Source organism: Macaca fascicularis, chromosome 8, assembly GCF_037993035.2.
Source record: "Macaca fascicularis isolate 582-1 chromosome 8, T2T-MFA8v1.1".
NCBI classification, from domain to species: Eukaryota; Metazoa; Chordata; class Mammalia; order Primates; family Cercopithecidae; genus Macaca; species Macaca fascicularis.
Genome location: NC_088382.1, coordinates 109,754,058 through 109,773,113, shown reverse-complemented (window position 1 = coordinate 109,773,113; position 19,056 = coordinate 109,754,058). Strand labels below are relative to the sequence as shown.

The 19,056-nt window shown below is 39.5% G+C and overlaps 1 protein-coding gene across 1 annotated transcript; it reads left to right on the top strand.

The window, feature by feature from the left end:
- The first annotated feature begins 3,352 nt into the window (after positions 1 to 3,352).
- On the top strand, positions 3,353 to 15,329 carry FBXO43 (F-box protein 43). Its single transcript, XM_005563800.4, is given in 6 exon segments — positions 3,353 to 4,096; positions 4,099 to 4,146; positions 7,022 to 8,501; positions 11,529 to 11,631; positions 14,521 to 14,724; positions 14,831 to 15,329. Coding segments are annotated over 6 exon segments (2,124 nt in total). The 5' UTR covers positions 3,353 to 4,056; the 3' UTR covers positions 15,080 to 15,329.
- Positions 15,330 to 19,056: the final 3,727 nt, after the last annotated feature.

Genomic DNA, 19,056 nt, shown 5'->3' with positions numbered 1-19,056 from the left:
TAGTTCCCAATCCAACATGCTCTTTCCTATCAGCAGAGACTGGTAGTTTTAGGATCACTTGGGAGTATGGTCAGTGTAAGCTACCCTATTATCAATGATAGCATTAACTAACTTTTTCTGAGCATGTACTACATGCCAGACGTCATTGTATTGCTTTGTTCTAATGGGGGTAGTTGTCTTGCCATCCTGGACAAGAGTGCTTTTTAACTCTTTATTCAGAAGGTTATGGAGATGCAAGTTGCTGTTTTTTTCCCCTGAATCTCTGTGTTTCCTTTTTCCTTGATTATATTCACTTAAATATGTCCAGAGAGCTTGAATATCATGGTAATTTGGGAAATCTCCCATTACGTTTTATTGGATGGTCCCAAAAAGAAGCATCAGATTTTGTGGTAAGCAGACAGCTTTTAGAGTTCTGAAGTCAATGATAGTGTGACACCCAATGCAAGAAAGAAAAGCAAAGGGCTGGGCACGGTGGCTCATGCCTGTAATCTCAGCACTTTGGGAAGCCAAGGTGGGCACATTGCTTCAGGTCAGGAGTTCAAAACCAGCCTGGCCAACATGGTGAAACCCTGTCTCTACTAAAAATACAAAAAATTAGCCAGACATGGTGGCATGCACGTGTAATCTCAGCTACTCGGAAGGCTGAGTTGCAAGAATCGCTTGAACCTGGGAGGCGGAGGTTGCAGTGAGCTGAGATTGTCCCACTGCACTCCAGTTTGGGTGACAACGCGAGACTCTGTCAAAAAAAAAAAAAAAAAAAGGAAGCAAAAAGGCAAAAACTGTGGTGAGCAAAGAATATGAAATTACAGCTCAGTGGCTTAAATCCGGAGTATGTAAGTAAAGCTCAGGCAAACTACATGTAACTAGGTGCCCTTTTGTCTGTTTTTAAAGGTGGGGAGAGGTGACAGTGATTCTTCCTTGAACAATATAAAGGAGATATGATATGGTCTTTTAATCCTCAGTCATAATAAAATATCCAAGAAAAATTAATTAACTGGAGAAAAAAAAAAAGGGCAAAGTTTAAATGGTTTTGGAGTTATGTGGATTTTATTTAACCATAGGCAAAATTCCCTGCCCTGTTTACATTGGGGTGGAGATGGGGAGCAGACATTAAACAAAAATGAGTAGATAATATGGGATTTTAGAAGATAATAAACTACACAGAGAAAATTCAGTAGAATTCTGCAGAATTGCAAATGTGGGGCAGGAAAGGGTAAAATGGCTGTAGTAGAGATTTGTTTGAAGAGCTAGAGAGGGTACTATTCACTCTACCAGTGAGTGTGAGGGTAGGCTTCAGAGAGGTGCTGTCTTGAAGAATGTGTAATTCATTAATTCTTTACAGTCCTACAAGTACCTCAAACTTAACCTCACACTAAATGCATCTTATTTTCTCTCAAGCCTATACTCTTCATTCCCTCACTCCTTGCCCCATGCAGTTGATTCTGCCAACTGAATATGTCACATCTTGGTTCTGCTCCACCCCTACTGCCTTCTGGAGAAATGCAGTAGCTTCCTACTGGTCTCCTGGCAGCCACCCTTGCCTCTCTTCATTCTGTCCTCCATTCTGCCACCGGAGTGGACTTTCTAAAAATGCTCTTCAAACTCTTAACGTGCATCCAGAACTTTCCAAGACTTAGCTTCTTCACTTCTCAGGAATTTTCTCTAATCCTTTCCTCCAACAACTCTTAGTTTCTGCATATAACAAATTATTTGCAGTTTCTCCATGTGCCTAATTGCTCTTGCACATTTTGTTTTGAGTTTGAAATTTTCCTGCCCTTGCACATTTTAAGTTAGGAATTTCCTGTTGTCTGCCTTTTAAATTGCCACTTGAAAATCAAAATCTATCTCATGCACTCTGTTCTCCAGTAGGGTTAGCTGGTTCTTCTTTGTGCTGCTACTGTTCCTCTGTTGCAGCACTTGCTCTATACCAATGAGCTCCTCAACAGCAGTAACTGTGGCTGTGTCAGCTTTGTATTCCCAGTACCTAGCCCAGTAATTGGCACATAGTTGGAAATTAACCGTTAGTGGACGGGCACAGTGGCTCATGCCTGTAATCTCAGCACTTTTGGAGGCTGAGGCGGTGGATCAACTGAGGTCAGGAGTTCGAGACCAGACTGGCCAACCTGGCAAAACTCTGTCTCTACTAAAAATACAAAAATTAGCTAGGCTTGGTGGTGGGTGCCTGTAATCCCAGCTGCTCGGGAGGCTGAGGCAGGAGAATCGTTTGAACCTGGGAGGTGGAGGTTGCAGTGAGCCAAGATCGCGCCACTGCACTCCAGCCTGGGTGACAGAGTGAGACCCCGTCTCATAATAATAATAATATTAGTTTGATTTTGGATGACTAAGGAACATCCAGATGGAGAAATGTCCAGTCAGAGAAGAGTGGTGGCAGTGCCTGTTACTGGCTTAAAAGTGATGGTTGAAGTTCTGAATAAGAATTACATAAGCATGGGATGATAAACTAATAAAAATGCTGAGGTAGGACCTCTCATTTAGGGAGTAGGCCAAGAAAAGAAGCCAGAAAAAGGAGACTAGGAAGAAGCAGCCAAGAGCAGCAGGAGTGTCCCTGGCATATAATAGATGCCCAGTAAATATTTATTGAATGAAAAAATTAGGGTTTAAAAAATTTATTTGGCATCGAGGGTACTTGGGAGTTCATGATGCCCAAAAAGGGATGTTTGTAAATAACGAACACATTTCAGTCTGGTTTTTATTAATAGATTTTTTTTAAATCTTTTTTTTTTTTTGAGACGGGGGTCTCACTATGTTTCCCAGGCTGGTCTCGAATTCCTTGGTTCAAGTGATCCTCTCATGTGTGCCTCTCAAAGTGCTGGGATTACAGACGTGAGCCACCAGGCCCGGCTTAGCTTTTTTATCACAAAATCTGTATATATTCATTGTTGAAACACGAGAAGAAAACACAGATAAAAAGACACAACTAAAAAGCAAGCATAATCCTGTACAAAGGTACCGTATCCAAGTTATTCATACCTTTCAGACCTCATCCCGTGTATATCCATATTTTTAACCTAAAAGGGGTCAGTTTGTAACTTGCTTTTTACATTTGACAGTTTGGAGAAACATTTCCAGGCGAACATTCTCATACATGATTTCTAATGGCATCCCACTGTAGGCCACGTTAGCCTTCCTAAATACGGTAATGCTTCCCAATGTGGGAATGGGGAGAGGAAGAGCCTTTCTGACTCGCCTTAGGGCGGGTGCAGGGGTGAGCAAGAGAGGGGGCGCGCCTTCAGCTCAGGCGAGGACCGAGGCCTGCGGGCGGCCGGGCGGGGGCGCTGCGGAGCCGGAGGAAGGGGCGGGGCGACGCGGGGCGGGGCTGCGTGTAGCGGTTACTCCGGGCGGGCCGTTCAAACCCGAGGAGTGAAAGGCGGCGGCCCCAAGCGAAGCTGGCGTGGGGGTTGCCATAGTCCGCATCCCAGGGGGCGAGGCCGGGGCTCCTCCCCGGCGCATCCAGCGGCGGCTGCCCGGCTCCCCTCCCACCTGTCCGCTTCGGCGCTTCGCCGGACCCCGCGGCCTCCAGGCGGGCGGCGGGGGGACCGCAGGCGAGTGCCCGTTAGCGGGTCTCCCGGCGGCCCCGGCCCCGCGCCCCTCTGTGTCTTCCAGGTGGTAGGCCTACGGAAGCGCGCGGCAGTCCTCACTCCTCCGCTCCTGGTGACGCCAGCCCATCCGCTGCCGCCCTTGGCTTTCTGGGCCTAGCGGATCTTTGACGCCCTGCTGAGACCGTTACCCACCCGCCCGCCATAGCTCCTCGGTGGAGTCAGTGCCAGGCTGCAGCACACACTGCCTTTTCAGGAACCCGAATTTGGGGAGTTTACTCATGTCTAAGTGCAGCTGGAGAAAACAAGGATATTACGATAACTATTTTCTGGAGGGCTGAGGAAAATTCAAAATGATTTAGACCTTCTCAAATGTTAGGAATAATCCCTGCGGCGTGCACACTGTGTACCCTTCGACTTTGAGCAGTCATGGTGCTGCCGCACCTTTCAATTAATTGTGCAAACGAAAGTTTTCCTGTTTGAGTGGCATTATTTTGGCATGAATTTTAAAGACAAAGATGAGAGAATTTCTTGTTTGGAAGCTACGTAACTTTGTCATCTAAGAGCTCAAGATTTACTGATGATAAGAGTTTCCACTTTAACAAATGAAGGACATTTGGGTTTAATGTAAGTATTTCATTCTCTGATTTGATAGGTGCTTTTATTTTTTTTTATTTATTTATTTTTAAGACGGATTCTGTCTGTTGCCCAGGCTGGAGCGCAGTGGCCGGATCTCAGCTCACTGCAAGCTCCGCCTCCCGGGTTCACGCCATTCTCCTGCCTCAGCCTTCCGAGTAGCTGGGACTACAGGCGCCCGCCACCTCGCCCGGCTAGTTTTTTGTATTTTTAGTAGAGACGGGGTTTCACCATGTTAGCCAGGATGGTCTGGATCTCCTGACCTCGTGATCCGCCTGCCTCCGGCTCCTAGAGTGCTGGAATTACAGGCGTGAGCCACCGCGTCCGGCCGCTGCTTTTTTCTTTCTTTTTTTCTTGAAGAACTCTTTAGGGATAAATTTTCTCAGCCTTTTATCAGAAGCCTAGTTTTTTGAAATGAATATGGAAGAGGCTTGATTGAATTTATCCGTGAACTGTTGAGTCCGTAAAATACAACACACAGTCCATGATTTTACATGAATAATTTTAAAATTCAGTTGGGAAGAACCACGTTTGAGACCAACGTCTTGGGGTAGTAGAAAGATGAAAATGATAGCAGAGAAAGGACTTTGGAGGCAACTTTAAGTGTGTAGACGAACAGAAACAAATTGTGTTTTTGTTTGTTTGAAGAGATGGAGTCTCACTATGTTACCCAGGCTGGTCTCAAACTCCTGGACTCAAGCATTTCTCCCGCCGCGGCCTCCTAAAGTTCTGGGATTACAGGCGTGAGCGACCGGCCAGATTAGATTTTTGGATAACATTTTAGGGGAAGAGATGATATCTGCGTTCCCCACTTTGTTTTTAACAGTTTGCCTCTTGAGTTTCCCAAATTCTAGCATTGTGAGACACCTAGTGGTGAAGTAGCAGTACAATTGCCATAACCTTCTAAAAGGACCGTGACCGGCCGGGTGCGGTGGCTCAAGCCTGTAATCCCAGTACTTTGGGAGGCCAAGGTGGGTGGATCACCTGACGTCAAGAGTGCGAGACCAACCTGGCCAACATGGCGAAAGCCCGTCTCTACTAAAAATACACAAATTAGCCGGGCGTGGTGGTGGGCACCTGTAATCCCAGCCAGTGGGGAGGCTGAGGCAGGAGAATTGGTTGAACCCGGGAGGCAGAGGCTGCAGTGAGGCGAAATCGCGCCATTGTACTCCAGCCTGGGCAACAAGAGACTCCCATCTCAAAAAAAAAATAAATAAATAAAAAATATAAAAATAAAAACAAAAGGACTGTGATCCAAATTGAGTGAAAAGTGTTATTTAGCAGAATTACTTTCAGAGAGGGAGAAAACAGTTCATGGGTGGAGGTGTAATTTGAATATGCATTCTAGTTTATTATTTGTAAAACAAAATTGTTTAAAAATAGAACAAAATTATAAAAAGCAGTTTGATAAATCTTGGCTTGTGACCATATGCAGAAGTTAGCAGTGATCTGAGAGGATGTAGATCAGAAGGGGACATATATGACATTTATCAAAAATGAGTATAGACTTAAAAGGTTAAAAAATACTTAGACTTTGTTTAGTAAAAATAATCTTTTAATGATCATCAAACCATAAAGAAATAATTTGTGTTTAGAGTAGCAATTTGCTTTTGTAACAAAGATCATTCACTCATATATTTGATTAAATTTAAGCATAAATAAATTACTGTCACATTACAGCCAACTAAATAGATCTTCCCAGGATCTTTTAATGGAGAAAAATTGTGCATTTGTCCTGGAGAAAACTTTGAAGGAATGACAGTCTTCTTCGTGTCCTTTGAATCATCTGGAAAAATATCGAAAACTATAATAAATTTTTTTTCTTAACACTATTTTTATCAAAACAAATTTGTTAGCTTTCTTTAAGATTTATTTCAGGTTTCTAAAAAGAAGGAATATGATGATACTGTTGAAAAGGTTAAAGAGTAAAATATTTCTTAGTGTCATTCCTTGCTCATGTAACTACTGAGTAACTGTTCTTTAAGTAATTGAGTTGCATTCTTTATTTGCAACTTCAAGAATATTTTAAATGCTGGTTTTCCCATAAATAGTTGCCTGTTAACTGTGAATTCAAGGCTGAAACTGGACCTTGCATCACAAAATATTTAGAAAGTGAGATATGAATAAGTACAACATGCCAAGTTTGAAATGGCCCTGTCTGTGGTGCAGTGGTGCATTATGGTTAGCTCAAGAAGAATGTATTAGTAGTTTATTGATGAGCCAGAGTCTTTGTAAAGGCTTAAGTCTGGGAATTCACACCTTGTGAATGGTTATGGGGACTAGATTTCTACAACAGGTCTGTGTTACATGTTTGAACATTACTCGAGTTGTTCAGCCTGATTGCAGGTGGGTGTAGTGGCAGCACTCATTATTTGACACATTTCCCAAAGATGTTTAAAAAGTAGCATATAGTGTTTTCTGACTAGACTAATATAGGCTGGCACAAATAAGCTGGAATATTAAAATGAAAATTGTTTAGTTCTGTGAAAATCATAAGGTAATAATATCAAAATAATGCTTCTAGGTTTTTTCTCTTTAGGGTAGTTCAATAAAATATGTGTACATGGTGCTTAGCCTATAGTTAATCAAGTGATCTTTGAATATTTATAAACTGAACATTTTGGCTTTTTGATGTCAACAACTCATTTTAAGTAGGATATACAACAGTTTTTTATGGAGTAGAATTTTTTTTTAAAGTAACTTTTCAAAAATTGTCTTACAATTTTCCATTATTATCTGTACTCATAACAAATAATGTATTTTGGTGTAAGCTGCCTGGATTCTCATTTCAAAGGCAGAATAACTTTGTTGTCACTTTGCAGAAACAGAGATTTTGAAGATGTCTCAAAAACACTCAGGTCAAGCTGGCACTGAAGCAGGAAATGGGGTGGACTCTCCTCCAATTGTCAACTCCAAGTACTCCACCTTCAGAGATTTTTGTTCCACATCTTCATTTCAAGATAGTGGCTACAATGAGTTAAAATCTTGTAGCTTTGATAATACAGATAAAGAATATCTTGGAAAGAAAGTAAAAGGCCCAACATTACTCCATGAGCACCCTGAAACTTCAGGCCTGGGCTTAACACATTCTTTAGAGTCTCCCACTCAAAAAAAGAAATTTATCTTGCCTAGGAAGGAAAATGATAAAACCTCAGAACTTTGTGAAACACCTAAAATTAGTGGGAAAAAATGTTTACCTCGCAGAAGGTTGCATGTATCTTTCTCTCTTCTAAAGGGGGACTTTGAATCACAAAATAGTGCTCTAGGAAGTAGTATAAGCCAAGTTCTCAACTTAGAAAAAAATATTCCAAGCAGTGCTTCAGGTTTTTCCAGGGCAAATAATTTTAGCCCTTTAGTTACTAGCACTTTAAAAACAGAAGAAGTGACTTCATGCAGTCAAAAATTGAGGCTTAATTTTTCTCAGCAAAAGACTTCCACAATTGATGATTCCAAAGATGATTGTAGCCTATTTGAAGTTGAATGTATATCTCCAATTCAGGGCAATGATTTTAAAGACTCTATCACGCATGACTTTAGTGATAGCAGTTTATGCATTAATGATGAGAATGCATGTCCAGAGCTCCTGGGCTCCTCTGTTAGTGGAACAACTTGTGGAACAGATGAGGACATATTTGTGACTCCGATAAGTAATCTTGTGGCAAACATTAGATTTAATGCAAGTCAAATACTTTCTCCTTCACCTGAAGTGAGAGGCAATATTTCAACGCCTGAAGACAGTGGTTTTAACTCACTTAGCTTGGAGAAATCAGAAGATTCCCTCTCTGACCAGGAGGGTTCTTTTCAAGAACTACTTCAGAAACATAAGGGGACTCCCAAAGTGGGGGACACCATAAGAAAGACAAGACATCTTGGAAGGTCGAGAAGACTGTCCACCCTTCGGGAGCAAAGTTCGCAGTCAGAGACAGAAGAGGAAAAGCAGATTGTCCACCCTGACTCTGAAAAAAGAGCAGCAGCTGCTTCTGCCATCTCAGGGGGTCAGCTGAGCAGTGATGAGAGTGGGGATTTGACCTTTAGCTTAAAGAATTTATCAAAGACCCCAGCCTTGCAATTGGTGCATGAGCTGTTCATGAAAAGCAAAAGAAAAAGATTACAGGAAAATAGTGGACATGAATTCTTAGAGCAAGGGAATGGGGAGAAAATAGCTGTGCTACAGTGTATACTTGCAGGACTGATTGGCAAGAAAATGGGTATAGAAAAACTGGACATCTTAACAGAATTAAAATACAGAAATTTAAAGCATATTCTTGCTATGGTTTTAGATTCCTTGACTGCAGAGAGCCTATGCAGGTAAGAAGTAAGAGTTATTTATGAAATAAAACTTACCTTTTTTTAAGTTGGAAAGTTTTTCTGTGACTTGAGTGGTTGTCCTTTATTTTGTTTATTATCTCTATCTTTTGTTATCTTATATCAAAGGTAATTTAAGTGAACTTCCCAGCAAAGCTAACTAGTACAGATCCTTCTGTTTTTTTGTTTTTTGTTTTTTGTTTTTTTGAGATGGAGTCTTGCTCTGTCGCCCAGGCTCGAGTGCAGTGGTGTGATCTCGGCTCACTGCAAGCTCCGCCTCCCGGGTTCACGCCATTCTCCTGCCTCAGCCTCCCGAGCAGCTGGGACTACAGGTGCCCGCCACCATGCCCGGCTAATTTTTTGTATTTTTAGGAGGGATGGGATTTCACCATGTTAGCCAGGATGATCTCGATCTCCTGACCTTGTGATCCACCTGCCTTGGACTCCCAAAGTGCTGGGATTACAGGCATAAGCCACCGCGCCCGGCCAATCCTTCTGTTTAAAAGCCTGCTTAAGTAGCAATAATATTGTCTTTTTTTCTGAATAAAGTTCTTATCACTGTCACTTGGAAAGAGAGTTGCTAAATGTTGAATTTTAAATTTTCAAGATGGCAAGCTCTATTCCATGTAAGTTGTTTAATGATTTAATAGTTCAGATCATATTGTCAGATTGCAAGTAGTATTAAAGTTATGACACTTTGTCAGAAATATTGTAACGCACTGTGGTGACTGAGAAATGGCAGTGTACAAAGAATACCACTTAATTATTTAAGTTCTAGAATTTAAAAACAGTGGCTAGCTTTCATTTTAGGTTTTGATCTTTCCAGAGATCAGGGTAATATGGATTATTTCATTTTTATTGTTAACACAGCAGTGAAAGTTAATTACTTTGGGGAATTTCAAGAAATTAGAAACTGAAGAATTTGTTTTCACAGATGTTGCAGTAGATTGAATGCTGCTGCATAATAAAGAGAAAGACATTTCAGAATATTGAGGGTGGGAACTAGGGTTACAAAGACTAAAATGAGCCTCTGTTCATGCCAATTTGGGGGAGTTACAGGACAATCAGAAGACAAGACCCATGGGAATGCCATGGCAATGAAGGAGAGAAGTCACGTGGAACAGAATTTCTGCAAAGTGATGGTTATGGAGGAACATGCAGGAAGTTAGCGAACCTCTTTCTTGACAGGTATATGTCAAGAGTTTTTTATAGGGTCCTTGGTTTTTTTGTTTTGTTTTGTTTTTAGTTTTTGTAGAGATGGGGTCTCACTGTGTTACCCAGGCTGGTCTGGAACTCCTGAGCTCAAGTGATCCTCCCACCTCGGCCTCCCAAAGTGCTGGGATTACAGGTGTGAGCCACTGCTTGTTCTGTCCTTGTTGTTTTTATGGCCACTACCTCTATCAAAGCCCTTCTTTATCTTCCCTCCACACATTAATTGTATGTTTATTGTAGAGAACTGTAGGATTTCTTAGCTGGAAGTCTTCTAAGGTATCTAGTTCAATCACATGTTTCACAGAGGAGGAAATAAGCCCCAGAGAAGTAAGCTTCTGACAGCCACTCAAGGAGATAGAAATAGATCTAGGTCTATAATGAGCTCTCTGATTTCTAATCTAGTATTTTTCCATAAACTTTTATTAAGGTTTAAGGCTTTCTGAAATAGATTTGATCAAGAATGTATTTGGTATATCTTAAGTAGGATAATAAACAGATTAGTGCACCCATGTTGTATGCCTTTTAAAAATGTTCAAATGATAAACTTTTTAAAAAATTAAGGAGATGGCTGAGATACAGGATTTAAAAAATATTTTTGGTATGGATGGGGTCTTACCACATTGCCCAGGCTAGTCTCAAACTCCTGGGCTCTAGCAATCCTCCTGCCTTGGCCTCCCAAAGTGCTGGGGTCACAGGTGTGAGCAACTGTGACCGGCCAGGAATGCTATTTTTATATGCTGGAGTATTTGCATCAATTAAAATTAAAATTGGGTGACACTTTTGGGTGCTTGCTTATGTGAGCAGTTGATTTTCAGTCATATTTCAACAATTGTCTCTCCTTCCCATCTCTCCAAAAGTACAGTATTGGTACTACAAAGTATGTAACTATGTTGGCAGTACTGTTCTTCCTGGTAACTTGTGAGTTGATGATCAGTTGCAGTATCTGTGGCAAATACCCAATTATGTAGTTCGTTTCTTCCCCATTATTTGGTGACTTTATGTCTGTTCCTTTCCTTCCCTCTGATATAGGGCACATATATCAGCTTAGAGAGAGTCAATGGCAATTGAAGTGGCCATGGTAGCTGGAAGAATAGTAGTTTTGACAACTGGGACCCTCTGTAAGAAGTGACTTTTTTATTTCAATCTTTTCTGACCTTACTCCTTTTGATTTGTTAGAATAACAAAAAAAAAAGACCAGATTAACAGTCAAAGTGTTACTTTTTAATAATAATATTATCAAAGTTATTGATAAATCAGCAATCACTGGACAAAAATTGTGTTTTTAGCTGCTTCATTCTCATAAACTTTGGTTAATGAAGTAGGAACTCTGGTACGACCCATAATAGTATTTATAGTTGGCACTTAGTAATGCCAATGACGGATTAATTGTGCTTGTGTTTATGTAATCAAAATGACAGAGATAAACACAGGAATAGGAGAAATTGATGAAACCTCTTGTGTTATAGATGACAATCATTTCCTGTATCTCTTGTTCCAAATTTTTAATGTTACATTTGAAGTTAAATCCTCTTAATCAGTCTCCCAGTGGATTCATACTGGCTTTATATGACCATTTATAAAAGAGTAATCTATCTATATAATGCTGGCATATATTTTACATTTTAATAGGAATTCTTTTATATGATGAATCAGTATGAAATAACAGTGTTGACTAAGTCATATTTTTAATCTAAATTTTTAGGTTTAGATTTACTGCCCGAAATCTTGAAGACAAATTTTTCTCATTAGTTAGCATACACAACAAAATGTTAATCCTATAGAATGTATGCAATATAAGGATGGATCTTTTTGTTATAGTGTTTGGAAAGTAAGCAGAAATTGGCGTGAAATTGTTGTTCAAGATAAAAATGCAAATCGGAGGAGAAAATTTTATATCACACAACTGAAAACAGATTCCGAGGTAATGTATATAATACTTCTCTAAAATGGATTTGTATAAATACATAATAATCTCCTGTTGCTAGACAACCTAATTTGGTTTTCCTGCTATCTTTTAATCTTTTCCATTTAACAAACATTTACTCATAAATTCTTTAGCTTTCCCAAACTCAATTTTCACCCAGTCTGTAAATGGAATAAACAACATAGCATCAAGAACATCTTTTTGGGCTTTGTTGCTGCTTACGTGTATGTGCTCTTAGCAACATTTGAATACCAATTATATGCTGGATCCTAATCATAATGAGATATGCTTATAGCATTTTTAATCCAGTCTTTCGAGTGGACATTACATGCTAGTGACTGTACCAGTACTCAGATTACAATGGTGAACATTTCTGATATGGTTCCTGCTCTCTTGGAGCACACACCCAAATAGGTGACTACAATCCAGGTATGTTAAAGGAAGCCCAGAGTTATTTAAAGGAGTTTTTGACTGATACTTGGGAATCAGGAGAAGTACGTCTCTACTGATACCTGAATGATGAGTTAGCAGTTAGCCAGGTGAACACAGAGAAGAGGGTTTTAGCAGAGAAAATAACCTATGTACAAGCCTGGAGGTAAGTGAACAAAGCAAATTAGTACCTGTGAAGCATCATAAACTTGCAATCCCTTGAGGATTTGAATTCTGGCTTTAAAATTACAAGAAAAGTCCTACAGAAGCTGATGGATTCCTGTCAGTCATGCTGTTTTGTGTAATAGGTATCTGATGACTCTAGCACCCATGTTTGATTATAGATTTAACTTTAGGCCAAAAAAAATTCTGAGAGTTCAATAATTCATTCCTGTTCTAGTGAAAAATATTTAATAACATACTATAAGTAAATTTCTAATTTGACTAAATATAATAATTGGAATGAAGCATGGCATAAACAAATATGAACATCTACATATAGATTGGCAGGTTTTTCATTACAGCGAACTATTAGGGACTGCTATTAACTAAAACTTTGACTTTCTTTTTTATTTTGAAGAAAAGCTTTACCTTTTCACCCTTTCAGAGCTCCTGGCTACTTCTGTAGCTACTGGCTCTGGGAGTTTATAATAGGGAAGATATTAATTGCCTTCTTAACATCTCTTTTTTGAATGCTGCCCTGTATACTAAGGACAGACTTAAAAAACAGTTGTTTAAGCATGCACTTATTAATATTTAAACATTTGGCTCCATATACTCCTTAACTCCTCTAAGGAAGAAGCATATGGTTGTGCTGGCAACCCTCCATGTAACTCCAGATAATGAAATATTCAATTCTCAAAAAAAAAAAAAAAAAAGAGAAATATTCTCATATTTGGCCAGGTACAGTGGCTCATGCCTATAATCTCAGCACTTTGGGAAGCCGAGGTTGGTGGATCACTTGACATCAGGAGTTCGAGACCAGCCTGACCAACATGGTGGAACCCCTGTCTCTACTAAAAATACAAAAATTAGCTGGGTGTGGTGGTGCAGGCTTGTAATCCCAGCTACTTGGGAGGCTGAGGCAGGAGGATCGCTTGAACCTGGGAGGTGGAGGTTGCAGTGAGCTGAGATCATGCCACTGCACTCCAGCCTGGGTGGCAGAGTTAAACTTTGTCTCAAAAAAAAAAAAAGAAAAAGAAAAAATTCTATCCTCATACTCTGTAATCACTTTTTAAAAAACTCAGTTTCTTAAAGAACTATAGTTTTCCTCCTTTCTTATGCTTTTTTTCTTATTTTGACTTGCTTTTTAAAATCTTTTTCAAAGTAATACATGGTTTAAAAAGTCAAATTGGACTATCGTAACAAAATATACCATTATGCCTTCATACTCTTGATTCTTGTTCCATTAAGACAATCATTTTCAACACTTTCTTCTAGTATTTAGCTCCATACTTCTAAATGATTTTATTTCCTTGTCATTTCTTTACTATTTTCTATAGAAGGATTAGGTTCTCTAACCTCTCACTACTACTACCACTACCAACATAACCCCTCTCTCTCTCTGAATTCCTTTCTTTCTTTTCCTATCTTATGACTATAGTTACACCACCATTTGGGAATGAATCAGAATTAGGTGCTGATATTATAAAGATTGTATTGAGATTATTATAACTTTTTTCACAGCTTTAGTATGTCGTACACTATGATTACACTTTCGTTCTTGTATAACTTTTTCCCTCCAGAGTTAATAATTGCCTAGTTTTCTGTCTCTCTCTTTTATTTATTTATTTTTGCTTAGTGTTTCTCTATACAGATCCCTGATTCATCTCCCATTATCCACCAGAACTGAAAGTCTCCTCTGTGTAAGTCCAAACAAATCAGGTATTCTACCTGTTCCTTCTTTTCCTCAGAGACATCCTTCCTGGGGCCCTTTGCTGTCCTATTCCAACATAGACTGGTTGCTTCCTACTTGAACTATTCCAATGTATTATTAACCAAAACAAAAAAAATTATACAAGAAAGTTATTTGATGGTTTTCTCCACTCTTTTGTTTACTTCTTGCCTACAGCTGCTTTTTCTACAACCGCAGAGTTGAGTAGCTGGAACTACATGGCCCACAAAGTCTAGACTATATATTATCTGGTCCTTTACAGGAAAGGTTTGCTGAACCAAACTTTAAAAAATGGAAAAGTAACCAGACATACAAACTTAGATGTAGAATTTAATTTAAAATTTTTTCTTTTTATATTTATTTAACTTTTATATGTTAGGTGAGAAAAGGTCCTTTTTTTTTTTTTTTTTTTTCTAAAAAGGAATGGCCTAGGGAGAGAATTCTGATGGCAAAAAAAAAAAAAAAAAAAAACTCTTCAAAGCTTGTAAATCCGTGTGCAACAGAAAGCTATCCTGGAACTGTTTTGGTATTGCAATATTGATGCCTCTTGTCCTTTACCACAGGGGGCTGTATTAAATGTTGAGGATGCTGCCACTCGGCTCCAGCTTTTAAATCGCTCAGCTTTAAGATCTGTGCAGGCACAGGCTAGGATACCTGGTTCTCAGAGAGAGCAAGGGTCAACATTATCTCCCTGGGGAGAAGTTTTGACACCTCTAGCAAGCTCTTCTGTTACTCACTTAAGTAGTAAACAGGAAGAATATGTTAAGGTGAGTATTTATTATATAATAAGTTATTAGAAATATTTACAGAGTTTGAAATAAAGTGCTCCTCTATATGAAACCAGAAGATTTAGTGTGTGTGCTTTCACTGCAGGTTGCCAAAACACTTTTTATTGATGAAGCATTAAAACCTTGCCCAAGGTGCCAGTCCCCTGCTAAATACCAGCCATATAAGAAAAGGGGACTGTGTAGCCGCACAGCCTGTGGTTTTGACTTTTGTGTGTTATGTTTGTGTGCTTATCATGGGTCTGAAGAATGTAGTAGAGGAGCAGCAAAGCCAAGAAATAGAAAAGATGCTCTCCCAGGAAGTGCCCAGAGTAAGCGGAATTTAAAACGCCTCTGAAGAGACTAAATATAGAAGCACTCCCCCATGCAGTGTTCTATTTATCTGACTTAAAATTATGAATATTTTGAATACATGCAAATCTTCCCATTAATGACAGGTGATGATTTATTTCCTATTTTGTATATATTATAATCCATGGCATTGTATGTTTTCTTTAAACTTCGTTTTGAAAAAACTTTATTTTACTATGTCATTTTACCCATTTTAATAACTTGGTGTTTTAAATAAAGAATTTTCATTGTTGTTATATGTGTGTATTTTATTGTTTTATATAACATTTTAAATTTGTGCATTTCATCACTCTGTGTTGAAATGTTCTTCAATAATTTTTTAAAAAATAGTTTTTCAAATAGTATTAAAGATTTTGAACTCGAGACAGATGGCCTTATAGATTTGGAAAATGAGTACTTGACTGAAATGAAATATAAATAAAATATTTTCAGAAGTTCTATCGAATTTATTCTATAATTTCAGTCTCTGGTTAAGTAAAATTTACTGAATATTAATAACTAGGAAGACATAAAGAGTAACTTATTAGAAGTATGTAGTTATTCATAATGGGAGTCTTAGTTAATATACCCTTATAAGTAACACATTTCAAATAAGAACTTTAAAAAATTCTAGAACTATAGGCACAGTTTTCATTTATTTAATCTAATCTGGATATTCTGACAAATTTGGGCTGGTTGGAAAAGACAGATTTAAGTAAGAAGGTTTACTAAGTTATTTATAAAGTACTTTAAAAAGTACTTAAATGATTTATAAATCATTTCCAAAAATGATTTGAGTTTGCATGTTCTGTTTATAGAACAGCAAGAAAGAGATAAGTTTTTGTTTTGTTTTGTTTTGAGGCATGGTCTAGCTCTGTCTTCTCAGGCTGGAGTGCAGTGGCATGATCTCATGGGATCTCGGCTCACTGCACACTCCACCTCCCAGATTCAAGTGATTCTCCTGCCTCAGCCTCCAGAGTAGCTGGGATTATAGGCGCGCACCATCATGCCCGTCTAATTTTTGTGTTTTTAGTGGAGATGGGATTTCACCATGTTGACCAGACTGGTCTTGAACTCCTGACCACAAGTGATCCACCCGCATCGGCCTCCCAAAGTGCTGGGAGTACAGGCATGAGCTACCGCGCTGGGCTAAGAAACAGATAAGTTCTACTGTTGAACAAATTACTAATACCAGGGGAAAATTTGAAGATAGTTTCATAATTTTTTTGTTTGTGTATGGGTAACTGATATATATACATATCTGTGTTCACAATCTATGCATAGACTTAAATGTAGCTCTTACGTGTTTTTTTAACAAAGCAGTTTGAAGTATGAGTTAGATATAGGCATATGTGGGGGAAATCTGCCTGAAATTTTAACTGGTTACTTAACTTGCTATAAAATTTAGATTAGCTGCTAAATATTAAATTTTCATCTATATCCTTTCTAATTCCACAAAGGGTTTTTGGAGGCTAAATTATATTTATGTAAATTATATTTATTCATAAATTTTCTGAGACATCTTTCACATCAGGATCAACTTACTAATTAATGTTCTTCACTTAGTCTTAACTTTTTTCTCTATAAGAGTTTCTTTGTTTTTAGGAAATTTATTTCAGTCTTGATTCTCTTAATTTATGAAGTTGATTCTTTAATTAATTTAATTATTTAATTTATTTAAGCCCTCTCTTTCTTTTTTTTTGAGATGGAGCCTCACTGTGTCACCCAGGCTGGAGTGCAGTGATATGATCTCAGCTCACTGCAACCTCCGCCTCCTGGGTTCAAGCAATTCTCCTGCCTCAGCCTCCTGAGTAGCTAGGATTACAGGTGCCTGCCACCATGCCTGGCTAATTTTTGTATTTTTAGTAGAGATGGGGTTTCACCATGTTGGGCAGTCTGGTCACAAACTCCTGACCTCAAGTGATCTACCCGCATTGGCCTCCCAAAATGCCGGGATTACAAGTGTGAGCCACTGCGCCTGACCTAAGCCCTCTCTTTCTGTGGCTCAGATCAAACCATATCTTCATTTGTCATATGAACAGTATTGCTATTTTATACTCTTGATTTCTGCCTGGCCTAAATGATATTCCTTCAGTGACTTTTTAGATCTTAAAAATCACAGATCCAGTTCCTTGACATATTTTTAAAAAATGAAAAGCAATATTTATTCAATTTAATGGGTCATTTTAAATACATTTCCTAATATCTTATGAATTTTTATTATTTTATTACAGAATAATGCAAAAGGAAATAGAAACCTTTTTTTTACTTAACATGTGAAAAATGTCAGTAGTACAATGAAGGAATTTAGAATCCTATTTCTAGTCCATCATGACACACTTTGTTATTGTCTTTTATATATTGCAGTCATACTGACCTCTTGGTTTGATCACCTTTGTCATTTTGTGGTTACCCAGCTGATATGGTTTGGCAGTGTCCCCTCCCAAATCTCAGCTTGAATTGTATCTCTCAGAATTCCCACGTGTTGCAGGAGGGACTCAGGAGACGGTAATTGAATCACGGTGACAGGTCTTTCCCGTGCTAGTCTTGGGATAGCGAATAAGTCTCAGGAGATCTGATGAGTTTAACAGGGGTTTCCACTTTTGCTTCTTCCTCATTTTCTCTTCCACCACCATGTAAGAAGTGCCTTTTGCCTCCCACCATGATTCTGAGGCCTCCCCAGCCATGTGGAACTGTATGTCCAATGAAATCTCTTTTTCTTCCCAGTCTCGGGTATGTCTTTATCAGCAGTGTGAAAACAGACTAATACAGTAAATTGGTACCGGTAAAGTGGGGTGTTGCTGAAAAGATACCCGAAAATGTGGAAGCGATTTTGGAACAGGGTAACAGGCAAAGGTTGGGACACTTTGGAGGGCTCAGAAGACAGGAAAATGTGGGAAATTTTGGAACTTCCTAGAGACTTGTTGAATGGCTTTGCCCCAATGCTTACAGCAGTCTGGACAATAAAGTCCAGGCTGAGGTGGTCTCAGATGGAGATGAGGAACTAGTTGGGAAACTGGAGTAAAGGTGACTCTTGTTATGTTTTAGCAAAGAGACTCGTGCCATTTTGCCCCTGCCCTAGAGATTTGTGGAACTTTAAACTTGAGAAAGATGATTTAGGGTATCTGGCAGAAGAAATTCCTAAGCAGCAAAGCATTCAATAGGTAACTTGGGTGTCATTAAAGGAACTCAGTTTTATAAGGGAAACAGAACATAAAAGTTGGGAAAATTTGCAGCCTGACTATGCAATAGAAAAGAAAAACCCATTTTCTGGGGAGAAATTCAAGCCAGCTGCAGAAATTTGCATAAGTAGCAAGGAGCCAAATGTTAATCCCCAAGACCATGGGGAAAATGTCTCCAGGCCATGTCAGAGACCTTTACAGCAGCCCCTCCCATCACAAGCCCAGAGGCCTACAAGGAAAAAGTGGTTTCATGGGCCTGGCCCATGGTCCCCATACTGTGTGCAGCCTAAGGACTTGGTGCCCTGTGTCCCAGCCACTCCAGCCATGGCTGAAAGGGGCCAGTGTATAGCTTGGGCTGTGGCTTCAAGCCTTGGCAGCTTCCACGTGGTGTTGAGCCTGTGAGTGCACAGAAGTCAAGAACTGAGGTTTGGGAACCTCTGCCTAGATTTCAGAAGATGTATGGAGATGCCTGGATGCCCAGGCAAAAGTTTGCTGCAGGGGTGGGGCCCTCATGGAGAACCTCTGCTAGTGCAGTGCAGAAGGGAAATGTGGGATTGGAGCCCCCACACAGAGTCCCTACTGGGGCACTGCCTAGTGGAGTTGTGAGAGTTGTGAGTAGAGGGCCACCATCTTTCAGACCCCAGAATGGTAGATCCACCGACAGCTTGCACCATGTGCCTGGAAAAGCTGCAGACATTCAACGCCAGACCATGAAAGCAGCCAGGAGGGAGGCTATACCCTGCAAAGCCACAGGGGCAGAGCTGCCCAAGACCATGGAAACCTACCTTTTGCATCAGCCTGA